General features: G+C 47.4%; 1 protein-coding gene across 1 annotated transcript in view; it reads right to left on the bottom strand.

Moving 5' to 3' along the window:
• Positions 1 to 16,281, bottom strand: part of IGDCC3 (immunoglobulin superfamily DCC subclass member 3) — a 106,330-nt gene that overhangs the window by 22,902 nt on the left and 67,147 nt on the right. The window contains exons 5-6 of the mRNA XM_052808750.1: positions 11,914 to 12,051; positions 4,833 to 4,991 (exon numbers count right to left, since the gene is read on the bottom strand). Coding sequence (XP_052664710.1) covers positions 4,833 to 4,991; positions 11,914 to 12,051 — 297 coding nt within the window. The remainder of the gene's footprint in view (positions 1 to 4,832; positions 4,992 to 11,913; positions 12,052 to 16,281) is intronic.

Genomic DNA, 16,281 nt, shown 5'->3' with positions numbered 1-16,281 from the left:
TGCTCTCCTCCTCCCAGGTCCCCTCCCTGCCTTTTCAAATGATTTTGACAGGAACTGAGAGTTTGCCACCTCTGGCCCTGGGTTAGTGGAAAAGGAGCAGAAGCAAAGCCCTGCCTTCAGCCAAGCCCTGCCTGCTGCCAGCCCTCTACTCCCCTCGTCATTCATAATTAATAGAGCATCTTGTCAGTGCTCATCTCACCCTGCACAGAGACACAGTGGCCTGAACGCCTCTCCCCCTTCCACACTACATGCCAAAAGGCCAACGCAGGCAGCGAGAGGAAGCAGTTCTCAGTCCTCCGTGAAGATCTTAATGAAGATATTAATGAAGATCACTGTTAAGAGCAGAGGATTCAAACCTGGCAAGGAGGAGCTGGCAGGATCCAGCCCTGGCTTGTGGAGTATGAAGAAACCAGAGCATTGATTATTCAGGACTTAATGGGAGGGAGGGGATCATGCAGTTTTAATGAATATTTAAAGGCGTGACATTGGTATCAAAAAGCAATAACGCTTAATACCACTCTCAGAATCGTTAATGAAGAGCTTCAATAACTCTTACTGTGTTCAACAAACTGTGATAGCATGAAGATGCACTGTAACAGTGGGTTGTAAGAGACCTGGACAGGCTCCATCTCTTTAGGGACATCTCATCTCAGCAGTGATCAGCCACCAGTGTGTCCCGCAAGATAACAGTGAGCTTTGCTGCCCTTGCCATGAGTTTCCAGTGCAGTGCTTATTGCAGTGCCCGATAGCTCACTGAGAAAGGCTGTCCTAAGGATCAGGGAGCACTGACAGCTGATGCACCGGTGCCAGACGAATCCTTGCCCCTTGTGCCTCAGTACGAAGCTGACATTAATTCTCAAGTAGCCAGAGTGGCAGGGTGAGGGAGGGAGGCTGGGGTAAGGAGAAGGAAGAATAACATAATAACATGGAAACAACAAAACCTCATAAATTAGGCTACCAGAACCTACAATAAGGGTATAAAGGAGAAGGCAGATCAACAGGGAAGTCAGTCAAGCACAGCATCAGATGACAGGAGATTTAAGAAAAAGAACTGCTGCCCACTTGGCTTCTCTCCGTTGACTACAGAGGATGCCCAGATGCTTACATAAGTAACTTAAATAGTTAAGTTGTAGAGCTGGTGGGATTGCTGGGGCCAAAGATGGAACCCGTGACTGTGTCCCCTGGGAAACAGGCAGAGACCACTCAAGGAGGCCGTCATGGAGGCTGTCCATCAGCCCTCAGTAGGTATCATGAACTTCTTGTCCCGGCAAGGTGCAGGCTAGAGCTCCACAGCAGTGGGACGTGTTCCTATGTCACCTACTGGCATGCTCCTGGGAGGATGCTCCAGAGGGCTCAGGCACCCCAGCTCACTCCAGCATTCCAATGGATGAGATCCAAGTGCCCACCTGTCCCTGTGTGGTGGCTTTTCTTGAGAAGGAAAACATGGGCAGGAAGGGAACTGCTCCATGGGGCACACTGACCCATGCAGCATGTACTGAAGCTGTTTTTGCAGCATGAATTTAGGGCTAAACTCGAGGACAAACCAAGTACCACAGAGCCAAGCCTAAAACACAGCAACTGCAATACATCTGCTGATGAATTCAACATCACGGCCAAGGTTTGCAATGCCAGCGAGCAAGAACGATGGAAGAAACATCAGGAAACGCAGCGGTGCCCGGATCTGCTGGACCAAGAAGCGCTGCCCGGTTCTGCTGGCAGAAAGCAAGGCGAACAAGGCAGTCATTGTCAGCAGAGCCTTCAAAAACATGTCCTTAAGATGGGCACTCATTTATGAGATGGGATCTCATTTTTCTGCATAGCTTTCAGGAGGAAATGAAGCGTGGAGTGGAGAACACTGGTGACCATCTGGCCATTCACAGCCCATCAGTTTGTTATGACACCAAACACATAATAAAGCACAAAAGATTGCACAGGAGGTAGAGAGAAAGCGCTTTGATTTTTTCTTTTTTCCTTGCCACCGAAGCCTGCTCTTCCCTTGCACCACACGCACGCACACCCTCCGTTTCAGCCAGCGAGGCATTCGGCCCTTCGACAACTCACCCCGTGAGACTTTCATTTGCAGCCCGGCACAAAGCAATATTCAAATGGCTGTGTCGGGATCTGAAGAGAAAATGGAAACTTTCTTGTGTGAGAACCTTACAAAAGAGATCAAAGGAGCCTAAATGGCCAGGGGAGGGCAGGAAGGGAGGGAGTGGGGGATTGACGCCTTCTCCTCTGAAGGGAGGAGGAATTCCCAGGAAGATAATAAGACGGCATTAGACGATCTGAAGGAGAGCCTGCAATGGGAAAGGACATTACTGCCAGAGCAAGAGCAGAGCCCTGCGCTGGGACACCTCTGCCCATGTGGCTGCTGGGATGGGGACGAGGACCACCGCTGGCAGCAGGAGGGAGGACGTGGTCTCTGTCCCAGCCTCCCGCTAACTCCTTGCCTTACAACAGGAAACATCGCCCTTTCTCCCCCAGTTTCCCACCTATAAAACTGAGCCTCCTTCAAAAGACGTGGGGCAAGTTAAATTGTGCCTCCAGGCACTTCAAGGGCCCCTGCATAAAGGCAGCAAGTACCTGGCCTGGCGTGCTTTGAGGACGCTGTATTGTCCTAGCCCTGTGCTAACTTCCTCTCCAACCAGGCTTTTGATAGCCTGCTCTTTGCTTTTATTCTCTTTACGGATGTAATTTGCATCCCTGACATCTTGACAAAGATAAAGCCCACAGTCTCCCATGTCAGTCATTATTGCTGTTTTCTTCCCAGACAAACCTGAACAGCAATTATTTGTACCTCTCAGCTGGAAAATTTCGGCAAAATGAGGTTCAGAGGAAGGAAAAGCTGCTTCCAGAGGGAGACTGAACAAACCTGAGATGAGCCCAGCTGCCTGGCCAGGGTCTGCCATTACCTTCCGTGGGGAATGGCAGCCCCCCAAAAAACATGAAGCATTTTATGGAAGGGCAACACCGGTTGGGGTCCTGGACGCTGCAGCTCATGTCTAAGGGCTACACCAAGGATGCAGTGGCCACGCTCCTCCATACCACTGCCAACTTCTCTGCTAATGCTGAATGCAGAAGCATTCCACAGCGAGGCTGGGCTCCAATGGCCCTGTGACTACCATTTTAGGGACAAATTCTCATCTTGGTTCCCTGGGTGAAAATCCACAGTAATTCTGCCCCAGATGAACTCCAGCACTAGACCAGATGCTCAGGAGCTAATGTTCAAATCTCCAAAGAGACTGAAAACTGCTGATCTGTAGCAACGAGAAGTTGTGCTACCTTTCCCCCTCTCATCCAACTGCTAACAGGAGCAGTCAACAGTATTCAATAGCTCTATTTTTACAACTTCATAGATTTTCCAAGCAATTTCTTTCAGATCTGCCTGCCTGCCTCCTGGACATCAGCTTGGCATTTGGGTTTAGTAGACCTCTGCTACATGTACCACATGCAGAGCTGTCCTGCAGCAGCTCTAAAGGACTTGTGTCGGTACAGTGAGGTTGTTCTTAATGCCTGTGTTGGTGTTTCTTAATAAGGGGACTTATAGGTGTGCCCATCCCCAGCCAGCTGGGAGGCCCCCTCGTTGCATTGCTCACCCAGAAATCCAACGGCAAAAGAAACAGTGAGTTTTCACCTCTTCTCATGTCTCATCAGCACCTGGGACTCAGGAGGCATGAGCAGCCCTGTATAAGCACCCTTTCTACATTGCTCCTTGCTGCTCCCAAGGCAAAGGGGAAAAGGGATGCCAGCACCCAGGGACCATGGCTGCTGCACAAGCGGTGTGGTGCCAGATCACCGCCAGTGACTCCCAGGACCGGTCAGGTGAGCATCAAGGTTGGAGCAGGGCACTTTCCCCATCACCAGCATGAAAGGTTCAATTAGCTCGCTCCGGCAGGAGGTGTATAATTTTAGATTCAGGATATCATCAGTCAATGGTTAATGAGTGAACTGATGAGAGCGTGAGATGCTTTAAGTGGACTAGCTTGAAGAGGAGGTGAGTGCCTGTAATCAGGGGCGGATTACTGCCATTCAGAGCACACTGCCAGCTGGGCTTGCCTTCTGAAATACTTGCCTGGCTCCTCTCACCATGGAGACTGGTTGCAAGGAGCATGTGGAGGGGACTTGTTTGGTTTCTTGAGTGCTGACCTCTACTCTGGTCTGAATCACCCTTTACAAGTGGCATTTCAGGACAGTTGCTGCGGGGAAGGGGAGCAACCTGCATCTCTGGGGCTTTACTCATGTCATGGCAAGGGGCTCAGATACAGTGTTGACTGCTAAAGAAAACATTCTCACTGACTTTTTGGAAATGGTTTTAGACTTACTGGTGCCATTTCAGTTGGAGAGCAATACTCTGTGAGCAATATCCACTCCTGGATATCACTGCAGGAGCGATATCTATCATGCAGAAGGATCCAATACAAGAGCAGTGCCCATGTACCCATATCACTAAGGACCATGCAGAGGTGAGAGATGAATTTGGCTGATTAATTCAGCCCAGGCTTTCTGCTGAGATGTACAAGTATGATAACAAGTAACAACTGGAGTCTGTTAAGCCAAATAAATGCCTGTGATGGGGTGGGAAACCATTGCAACCCATGCAGCTGAGGCCTCAGTTGATTGATACCTGGTTGCCACTCATCTGTGTGGGACACAGAGACATACACCCACCTGGAAAACCATGTGTCTAGAGAAGAAGTCCTTTGTCTGATACCGTCAGAGAAGCAAAGTCAGCATCTGTCCAACCCATCACAGCGCCCAGGCAACACGTAGAGCCTGTGCAGAGGGCACAGCGAAGTGGGCATCACCGCTCCCCAAGGCCCAGGTTTGCTCACCTTGTACAACGAGCCTGCCCTGCGCAGTCCTTCGCACCCGAGTGCCGGGTTTGTTCGCAGCGCACACATAGATGCCAGAATGCTGCACGGTGAGGTCTGAGATCATGAGATTTCCTGTCCCCAGCACCTGGATCCCCTCCACGCCAATTGGTCGGCCGTCTGAAAGAAAGGGAAAAGAGTAAGAGTGACATGCTGGACCTTTGAGTGAGGTCCACGGTGAGGTCCAATCTAAGCACTTATGGAGTGGTGCCATGCTCTGTTACTGGGATTTGCCAAGTAAAGTCAGTGGGTTTTAGCTGATGCTCTTAGCAGAACTGCTTACTGGAGAAAACCAGGATCCTCAGGTGTTTGCCCAAACCCACACTTTGTGCTGCTTGGAAAACCAAGGCATCATCACAGGAGATGTGAAAGCTTTCAGCTACCTGTTCAGATCAAGATGAAGCACCCAGAACACTTTTCAACAGAACAGTTAAACCGAGTTAAATCATATCAGCTTCTTACATTTAACTGATCAGGGATCCAACCAGCTCAACAGCCTGCCCCAAACAGAGGTGCTCTGGGGAGGAGACCAGCCAACCTACAGCAGTACTTCCCTGATGCACTCTCCCAGCCACCAGCAATTTATGACTTGGTGATTTCCTGAGCCAGCAGTTATGCCTTTTTGCGTTCTAACCCTTGATGGATTTTTGTGGCTTTGGAAACTAGGTGAACACTGGATTTTCAATTCCTTAGCTCTTGAACACACAAGAGTTCAGGGCCAAGGAGCCAAACTCTGAGCTGGTGGTTAGATCTGCTCAGCTGCTCTGGCTTGGAAGAGCAACTGGAAAGGGCTGCCTCCATCCTGAGTGCTGGGTCTGAGGCAGGCTGGCTGGAGAGCAACGAAGTTTCCAAAAAACCATGCCTGGGCTCCAGCACAAGGTCTTCAAAATTGAAGCGCTTAACGTGAAATAGTTCAGTATCAGTGAATTCACCTTTTTCCAACAAAGCCTGTTTTCACTGGAAAATTCCCAGCCAGCTCTAATTACAATGTGTTTCATTAGTATCAGGCTATTGCTTTTTATTGTTTCATTGGTTTGTGTTTTAAGACACTGTCTGACAAAGGCAGCTCTAAATCAGTCCTAGCATGTGTCAGGGTGTCTAAGCAGAGGGGCAAGGCAGGGGTGTAGTTTTACTGGAGGAGCAGTTAAAGGAGCACACTTCATCAGATGGGAAACGGCAATCCAGTTCCTCTCTTGCCTTTGCTCATGGAGAAGGCTAAAGAACCTACAGAAATGGCATAAGCAAGCACCAGCCCTGGTGATCTCCACACCTGACCATGCCACAAGCCCTCCATACATGTGTGCTCCGCAACAGCAGAAGAGCTTGTGTCTTGTGCTTCAAAGTTGTGGCTAGTAAAAGGAAAAATTAATCTGAAAAATTCCTCCTTGGAGCTCTATTGGTCTGTGCCATAATCTTGCTAAGGAAATGGAAGAAGCCAAATAAAACCAGAACTGCTCTGTAGGAAGCAGTGGGTCATGGGGAAAGATCTGAGATGCTCTAGCTGGTCTCCACTCCTGTAGGCCACCTCCTGAGAGATGCTAGGTGATAGCTGTTCAACCTGCTTTAAAATCTATCATCATCCAGTGGGCAGAACAGTTTCCAAGGACATTTAGTGCTGAAGGACCTCAGACTCAGGCTGGTTACCAATATTCACAGCACAGAACCACTTCAGTGGCTGCATCTGGTGTAATCCAGCAACAGGAAACCTTTATGAAAAGCACAGAGGGAAACACAAGTTGCCATGCGGTTGCTGCAGTCACCCTGAGACACCCCATTATCCCCAAGGATTTCCTTCATAGGCTCTGCTTTACAACAACACAGCCCCTGACAGAGACCTGGCTCATCCCTGACCTTGGGCAGGCTTCATGCTTCAACACAGACAGGCATGCAGGGCTAGTTAAAAGTTATCTTGCAATCGTATGCATTAGCTGTAATATCATGCTTTGCATAATAAAGAATATTATGAGGATTTGGGCCATTCATAACCAACAGGTTCTGGGATAGATTGGAAAAACGTGAAGGCAAAGCAGCATTCAAGGAGAGGGACAAAATAACCATCAACCCAGAAATGCCACTTTGCAACCTGCTGCTCAGCACGTGCTTGGATCCCCATGGAAAGGCACGTGATCGGACGGAGAGCAAGTGTCTCTGGCAGCATTAGTGAGAGCAGCGCACATTCATCAGCTCTCAAGCCTGGGCCATAGAAGTGAGGGATCCCATTTCAGATTAACAGCAGCATCCTGCTAGGAAACACCGGCAAAACATGGACTGAAAGCTACAAAGCACTTCACAAACATATCTCCTGCTATGCTCTTTATATATTGTTTTTCAGGAAATTTTTAAACTTAAAGGTTTCCTTGCTTCATTAGGCAGGCAATGCCAGACCACTTCATTATTTGCATTGCAAAGAAAAATGCTCAGGTCTTTCAGAGAGAGAAAAACAATGTCATTAAATGATTAAATGATCACATAGCTGTCCAAGCCACTGCAGCGGTAAATGGCTCAGCCATAAAAAGGACAGTAAAACATGACCTGTCCCACATTTAATGAGCAATAAGAAGGAACCATTCCTTTCAAACATCATTTGAACTGAAGTGTAAAGAGGTCTGAATTAAATTCAAATTGAACTTGATTTCATCTTTTAAATTAGACCTTTTGGAAGTCCATATTTACAACAGGCTTAAAAATCAAATCTCTCTCTCGAGGGAGGGATGGGACCAGTGAAGATGCAAAGTGGCCAAACCTGGATGCTTCATCACATCATTGCCTTAAGAAATACCACAGAAATGTGACTTGAATGTCAGTAGTTTTACTGTATTATTTATAACATGCTACATAATTTAAGCATGCAAAGACCCAGCCTGCAGCTGGGTCCAAATACCAGCATCGATACGTCCTCAGTTATCTCACTAGCTGCAACTATTAATTAGAGGTGTGGTGGTCTAAAGAAACATCTCCTGTCAACCAAGCATCCTTCATTTCCCTGAAGAACAAAGCTCTCCAGCTCAGAAACCTCAGGAGATCTGCCATTTGATTCAGAGACTGTGGCCACCTCTAACAGCCAGCAAAGATCACTGTGCCAGATCATCCTATATGCCTCTTACTCAACTCCTCCCTTCCAAAAAGCACCAAAAAGGGCTTCTAGAGAAATATCTCTACTTTCCCAGCCTGCTCCATCCTTCTTACTGTACTGTGCCTCACTCAACCTGAGCCATTCTGTGTTCAGTTAGAAGGTCTTCAGCTAATATCAAGTCCAACTTAGTAACACTGACAACACATATAAATAATACAGAGTATTTACACAAGAAATTCCTTGCATCCTGAAAGCTCAGCACTTTGCAGAAGTGCTGTGCAGGGGAACTGATGTCTCACACCTGCTTTGCAAAGGTTGCTATCTATTTTAACCCTGTTTCCCTTACACGGAGACCAGAAGAGTGGCTTGGATCAACGGATCCAAACCCTGAAAACCCACCTTCCTGGCATCACTTGCCATCACGAAGTCATCTCTCCATGGAGGAGATCTGAAAGACTGCAAAAGCTAACACTGTTGCTCAGTTCCCAAAGCTCTCAGGACCCACACAGGCTTGAAACTGCCACTCATTTAACATGACCTTGTACTTCCTTTTACGAAGTCAAAAGCAGAAAATTTGAGGGCTGAAAACAAGCCAGTCTGGGTGGAAATGTCTGACAGATTCTCTCTGTCGATCCTCAGTTGATGAGGGCAGAAGGGGGAGGTTCAGCTGGTTGTGAAGAGCAGCCAGGCAACCCATTAATAAAGGAGACTTCTCCAAATGGGAGATGCTCCCAAAAGATACTCTGGCTATGGACGAGTAGAGGCTTCCAGGTTCCCCATCGGGGTGAAGTCTGGATGAAAGATGCCTGCGGTTTGGGAGCCGCATTATTTATTTTTCCAAGGTGTATGTGATGCTTTATGGAGTCCATTCCCGCCTGCTAACCAAGTGATTGGCACACCGGCACCAATTACGGAGACCCGTTAAAACGTGCCAGGCAATATGAATATGCAACAACACGAACGCCTTTCTTTTATAAGTAGCAAGTAGAAAGAAAGTAACAACTTTCTAATGTTGATCATTTAGGTCTTTTGTGAATTCTTTGTATTGTGCCATAGTAGCCTTCCACTTTTTAGACACATGGGTCTCCTGCTTCGGCGGACACTGGGCACTGTGGATTAGCATATTTAGAGTACATTGCAACAGTTGACTATTCAGTATGTGAAGTGGTGAAATTTACTCTATTATTTCTAAACACTTAACAGGAACGGTGCTCCTGTCAACCAGTCAGCCACCTATTGCAAGCTTCTGTGTCCAATAAGTTACCAATTAATTGGCTCCTACAATTGTTGTATAGTTTACTTCTTGAATGGCTCCCTCTTTAGTAATTTCCTTCCCATTGTGCGACCCTTTCTGACAACTTCTGTATAATGCTATCAGATAATCACTGTCTTTTCTTTCTCGCCTCACTTTTCTGTATCTCTCTAAATAGTTTATTATTCTGCCTTGGTACCTTTTATGGAGGCCAGCTCAGTGGCCTGTCAGTTAAAGGGTAAGGATACATTAAAATCGTCACTCATTCAAAAGGCTTTGCAGTAAGTGCCCAGGATATTCATTTGTGCACACATACAGGTCCAAGCCTGAAGTGCGTAGCTCTGAAAGGAAAAGCCCTATCTTCCCCGAACAAACCCTTAATGATTTTACATTTCTCTCAGAGCCTGCCCTCCAATGAATGTTGACATTTCATGCACGGTGAGACACAGGAATTCTGTTTGTGGTCGGGGGCTACAACATATTCCCAAGGAAATTAAATTCAAAATTGATTGTGTGACACTCAAAAACTGGCCCAGAATTTGAATGATTTCCTTCAAGCAAAATATAGATGCCTTTCCCACTGAAAACCACCCAGGCTTTAGCAAAGCCAAAGCAAAAAGTGCAAATATTGTTTATGGCTTGCTTTCCCCTGCACCAGAAAGCTGTGAAAGCAAAATTGTTCTTTTGCTCCTTTCTGATAGAAGAAATGCCACAACATCAAAACTGTGAGCAATGGGGTTCAGACAGACACTCCAAAACGGCAGCATCCCTGTGCAAAGAGCCGGCACCACGGCAATGCCACGACTCTTCTTTATTTCGACCAGGCAAGAAAGAGATTCACATAAAATTGACTTTTTTTGTTTAAATTAAGTCAGGCCTACTGCTAAAGCAGCTGCATCTCTCTAAGATTTTGTGGCCACGATTTTTTTATTTCTGGGAGTGGATTAAAGGGGTTTTTTTTCTAAGTTGAGTAAATTAACTGGGTATTTAAGCTAAACCAGTTCTGTAGGAGGAACTTCAGGAAGACCACCTTTACACAGGAGGAAACCACATGTACAGATGACAGATGCTCAGAGGACCTCCCTGTCCAGCATAAACCCCTCTCCTTCCTCCTGATCACACAGACATGGAGACATGAAAGCACTTCCGAAATGGCTACAAAGAGATGACAAACCCACCAACTCATCAGAGAGCCTGTACGCCACATCGCTGTTGAGATCGGTGTAATACTAAACAAGATCTTGTGATGCTTTGGACAGGAAACATTCCTGCTGAAGGGGAGGGAAAATAACGGGATCTCTTTCCCATTCAATATCTCTAATTCTGCTGCTGTGCTGCAAAGCAGCGTGGAGAGGGTATTTATTTTTGGTGGAAGGCAATGCTGAGCTCAGACCATCCAGACAAACATCACATGAAGCTATTACATCTTCATTATTGCACTGCTCTACAGAGACAAGTGTTTTGAAGAAGGTAATAAGCACTTATAATTAAGGCAATTATAAAGTAGTTTATTATAGTGGAGCGCTAATGTAGAGCCGCCTTGTGTCCAAGAGAACCAAAACAGTGATACAACGTACCTGGGGAATTTTTAAAACAGCATCAATCTGACGGTTATGGCTCTGGAGGAAAAAAAAAACCAGCTAGTGGCAGACACAAGCTGATTTTACAAGCCACCAGAGGATGCAAGCAGGAGGGCAAACATGGAGAAATCGTGCGATTGATGCTGGATATGTGTCCTCATCCCCTGGCAGACGGCTCTGGAGTGGCAAGTCACCCTTTCCATGAGCTGGACCCTGACCCTTGGAGAGTCACAGGGGTGAAGTCCCACATCCAGCACAGCTGCATGAGGCCAGATTACCCCTGTTTGTGCTTCACAGCCACCTTGGGGGACTCGGGGAGATTAGCATCCCCAAAACGACGTGACCTCGCAGACCACAAGGACTTGGGAAATACTAACTGAACACAACCCCACAGTGCACACAGGTGGAGTTACAAGCTCCGGAAGATAAAACAAAAGCCATTAGCTCTTTGCTCAGCACAGATTTCTGTAGGGCAATGGAAGTGTTGCTCTGAGCAAAATCGTTTCTGAGTTACTATCACAAAGTTAGAACCTAAAATAACCCTTGCTTTCAGACTGGGAGAAAGATAGCACTTTGCCCTTCCTTGCTTGTATGATGCCATCAGACACTGCCTCTGGTTTCCATGCTGATTAAAAAAATATCACGGACCCCAGCAGCAAGTGTTTGTTTTTTCACAGCTTCAGACACGCTACTTTAAACACTCTCTTCCCCTCAAAATTTTTTTTAAACTCCCTGAACAGACAGCGAGTTTCTTTCAAGTCTGTTTTATGCAAAAGATGTGTTTGTGTAGGATTTTGCTTCTCTAGGCCAACAATGGCGGTGTTTTTGATGCAGCTGAAGAAGATGCTGTCACTCGAGGAAAGATAAAATTATCACCTTTCATGAAATGTCTGCAGGTTTAACCAACCCATTTCTCTAACAGGTAAAAACAGGATCTTGGCAGAAAGAAAAACCAAAGTGTAGACACGAGGATGCAAAGCACTTCAAGCCTACAACTTCAGTGGGAAGGGAAAGGGTGAATCACTTGTGTATATATACATAATATATTGCATAAAATAGTCAGTGGCACCTACCTATTTCCCAGGTGACAGTTATAGAGAGGAGGAGGAGGAAATCCCGATCACTGCCAGGGCTTACCTAGGCGGCTCCAGGAGACGATGGGTCGGGGATTGCCTGTTGCAATGCACTCCAGCACAGCGGTCTGGTGCACCGTCAGTGTGAGGTTCTCTGGACCAACGAGAATCATGGGGTCCTTGTAAACGGTGGAGTGGGAGCCTGCAAGGACAGCATCATCGTTAAAAGGCATCTGATTCTCTCTTGTTTAATGGGAACACCGAGGGCTTCATGCATCTTCTAAGTACAAATGATGTAGCTGGTGTAATCATCAATAAATTTGAGCTGTACATGAAACAAAAGGAGCACAATGTTTGTGTGACAGTCACATTGTCTGAATGTGTTTTAAGTGTGCACTGAATATTCCTGGGGAAAACCCCTCAGCCAACCGTCCCAGCCAAAAGCAGCCCTGTTAACACCCAGATATGGGCAGCACAAAGAAGCAACCACGCTGCGAACTGCAGAGAGCAGATGTGCCGGAAAAACGTGGTATATAGGGAGGACACGAGCTGCAGGACAGCTCGTGCAGACAGGAATGCAAATAAATGAAGGAGTTCCTTTATCTTTCAGCATCTCAAGCTAGAAAGTAATCCATGCAGTGCATAGTGCCTCTCTGTGAGCATCCTCTCTTGCTGCTGGTGTCATTTGCTCCAAAAGTCTTGTCCTGGGACACAGAAAGCGACGGAGGTGCCAGTCCCTGACTCCTGCTGAGGATCTTTTTGAGAGGAAACTCAAGGAAACTCCTCTGATGACTGCAGCCCACAGGGTGGTCATTTCCCTGCCTTTTACAGCACCCCTGTCCTGACCCACTCTGGTGTAACTGGGTGGAGGGAGAGGATGCATCCCATTGCTCTGATATAATCATGATACAATCATTGCTCACAATGCAATTGCTAATCATTTATTTGCACTACAGTAGCACCAAGTGGCAGCAACCAAGAATGAAACCCATTGTACAAGATGATGCACAGACCCATAATAAAATCAAGCCCTGGCACAAGGACTCTGGAAACCAGACAGGCACAGGACAAGCAAAAGAAACCACATTTCACCAGACAGGAGGAGACCAGGGGACAAAATCATCATCCTGTGTCAGGTATACCACAGCTGAACCTGCATCTCCTGAGTCCCTAAAAAGTGCCTTATCCCTGGGCCAAAGGTCCCATCAGCCTTCACTCTCATCTGTTGGAAGCAGGAGAGGAGGGGAAAAAAGTAGATATTCTCAGTTCTCCATCAGTAAACAGGAACACTGATAATCTCTGCATTAGCCTTCTCCCCTTTTCCAACAAGAGCTGGGTTATACTCCAGATATGCTGAGGTCAAGCAGTGTTTAAGGAATTTCAACAATCTAACAGCTGTTGCTGGCAAAAATGCTCTGTACACCTGCAGAGAGAAATATTTTGGGTGGTCATCTGCCCCTGAGCAGGAGAGGGGCACAGGGAGGGCTGGGGAGCTGAGCTCTGCCATGGGCCAGGCTTTGCTGTAGGGGCCATCCCACGCTGACTCCTGTACATGGACTTCCCGATGTCCAAACAGCTTGTCAAAGAGAAGTGATCCACCAAAACCCGTCTACAAGGGCTTTTCCCCAAGAAAAAAACCTCTTTTCTTCTGGCACTTTTTAGCATTACCCTTTCACAGCAGCTCAGGGGCTGAGGTCAGGGCATTAGTTTGGGATTTTGCAGCGGTCCAAGGGCAAGCACAGATCAGAGCGGCTCGTTTGTTAATCATTCCTGCAGGGGCTAAACACGGAGCCATAAGGCAACTCAGAGGTTGTGTCTAAATGGGCAAAATCCAAGAAAAATCACCGTGTCAGTGTGACTTAAGAGCTGACTTTCTCACTAAACGCATTTCACTGCAAGCCATAAAATGCAGATTTTTTGATGAGAACCAGAATGCACAATAAATTCATATGACCGGCTGGTTAACCCCAAGAGATCTGAAAAACAATACCTTCCCCCTCAGTACCTCGGAGTGCCTTTAAAACCCATGTAGATTTATTGTTCTAAATCACAATACTAAATGTTCATGCTTAGAACAATACAATATTATCATCATATTATATAGTGATTTCAATATTTCAAAACACAGAGAAATTAAATGAATTGTCCAAGGTCACCCAAGAATGTCAGTAAACGGGAGCTGAGACCAAACCAGAATTTATAAAACACTCTATTTTGGCAATAAAAAATAATAAAAAAAAAATCACAGTCTTTGATTTATGCTCTGACTCCTAAATATGCATTCAGGTTTTCAGGTGTGGGCTCAGCTCCCTGAGTTTGGTGAAACCCTGCCCTGCTCTGGAAGTGGCATTTCCACCACCACTCACCTTCCCCTGCAAAGGCCACGCAATGGTCCCTTACGGCTTTGCTGCCTCCTCGATGCTGAGCCCAATGCCCATGGCAGTGCCAGCTCCAGGGCCAGAAGGGATGGTGACCCAGCAAGGATGCAGTGGTCAGACACCAGCACCATGCAAAGGGGCTGACCGTGCCTGACCATTGAGGAGGAGGTTTCCTTCCCCAACCAGAAAAGCTCTTTGATGCGGGATCGGGAAGGAAGGAGTGACAAAACAAGGGACTCGTGGCAGGGGAGTGCTGCTGGAGCACAACAGGGTTCAGGGCAACATGGCAGGGATTTATTTTGAAAGGGAAAAAGGCTCTAATGATGCACGTGGTCCCAAGGGACTCTGCCAGCAACAACCGCAGCGAGGATGGGGAGGTCCCCGGCACCGCTGGAAGTGGCAGGCACTCTAGCAGGGACGGGATTGTCGCCAGCCCAGGCTGTTAGATCTTGATCAAAAGGACAGCAGCAAAGAGAGCCGCAGCTCGTGCTGAAAAGGTGTCAGTGCAGAGAGGCAGGCAGCCTCTCGGGAGCATCTCCACTAAGCAGGCACTTGAAAATAATCAATCAGTAGGACTGGAAGACATATCTGTGCTGCTCGCTGCTGGCAGCCCTGCCACCGCTGCCAGGGAGAGGAAGGAAAGTGCTGCAAGCGGGGTCCTTCATCCCCCACAAGCAGCTACCCTCCTCTTCCTCTCCAGCCAGGCTGTGGCAGTGCCCTGCAGGGCACGGGCTCCCAGAGCCCATCTCCATCCTCTCCCTCCTCCCTCCCCAGCCAGGGCTCGGTTTGGAAACCCTGGTGAGGCAGACCCAGTGCTTCTCTGTGGGTGAAGCAATGGCTGAAGTTGCTGCCCTGTTAAGAGGAGAGGGAACCCTCCTGCCACGATGAAGAGCAGAGAGCATCATTCCCTTTACCCCTCTACAAAAGAGGGAGGCCATGGAAAGATCTGCAAGATTACTGCTTACCCCATCATGCCTAATGACGTGCACAACAGCACTCACATTAGTTCAGTATTTATTGATAAAACACCCACACCAGTGAAGCAACATCCCTGTGCTACCTCTGTGGCACGCCATAGCATCTGCCAGTGTGCCAAAGCCTAGGGTTAACATGCTAGCACATACCCACTGTCCTGGTCTAACAGATACTTGTGTGCTCTTAGCAAACACCACAGAGCCTAAACCTTCTTCACTGAGGTTTAACCCAGTGCAATGGGTTTTCCATGGGCTGAGAGCATGCAAATGTCCCGTTACAGCAGCTCTGCTGCCATGCAGTCACTGGAGCACGGTCCAAGCCCTTCAACAGACACTTACACATGGTGCCCGTATTCATCATCTGACTGCTTTAAGGAAGAGAAAAACCACAAACATTTCACAGACAGGAAACCTGGAAAATATCCATCTGAAATGAGGGATGGTCAGATGAGAACAACTAGCGCTTTCTGCCCTGTGAGAAATAATAATTCAGACTGGTAAACTGACACAAAGAACTTCACCATGTTGATAATTTACTGTTCTTTTTTCCCCTCCATGTGGCTACCGTTCACATAGATCAAGAAAACGGATAAGTAACAGGCATCAAAAGCTCCCAGTCTTTCAGAACCAGTTAACCTGCTTTCCTTCCTCATCAGAGTTGATATACACAGCATCACTCTCTCCTCAGCTTCACCCCATTTCACACATGTTGCTTTTTTACGGTCGGCAGAGGCTAATCTGCCACTTGGTACAGGCGTTATATCTCCTACTCCACAACCACTGGCCAGGCAGCTGTTTTTGGAGGGTGAAGGCAGGCTGCGAGAGATGAGCATACGCTGACAAGCCTCCAGCCACCAGGTACCAGCAATTACGAGTATCTGATGGACAGGAGGATCACAGCTCACAGGGGAAAGACCCTTTGTTGCATATAAAAAAAGCTAAAAGAGAAACACACACCCAACTAGCCCTGTGCAGACTTCCCTTGTCTCTTATCTCCATTTCCACAGGGAATCTGGGATGGTCCCCTACCGGACACCCACAGATGCATCACCACTGCTGTCACAGGGGACCAGAGTGGGT

The sequence above is a fragment of the Harpia harpyja genome, chromosome 14, assembly GCF_026419915.1.
Source record: "Harpia harpyja isolate bHarHar1 chromosome 14, bHarHar1 primary haplotype, whole genome shotgun sequence".
NCBI classification, from domain to species: Eukaryota; Metazoa; Chordata; class Aves; order Accipitriformes; family Accipitridae; genus Harpia; species Harpia harpyja.
This window is presented reverse-complemented; position numbering and strand designations above follow the sequence as displayed.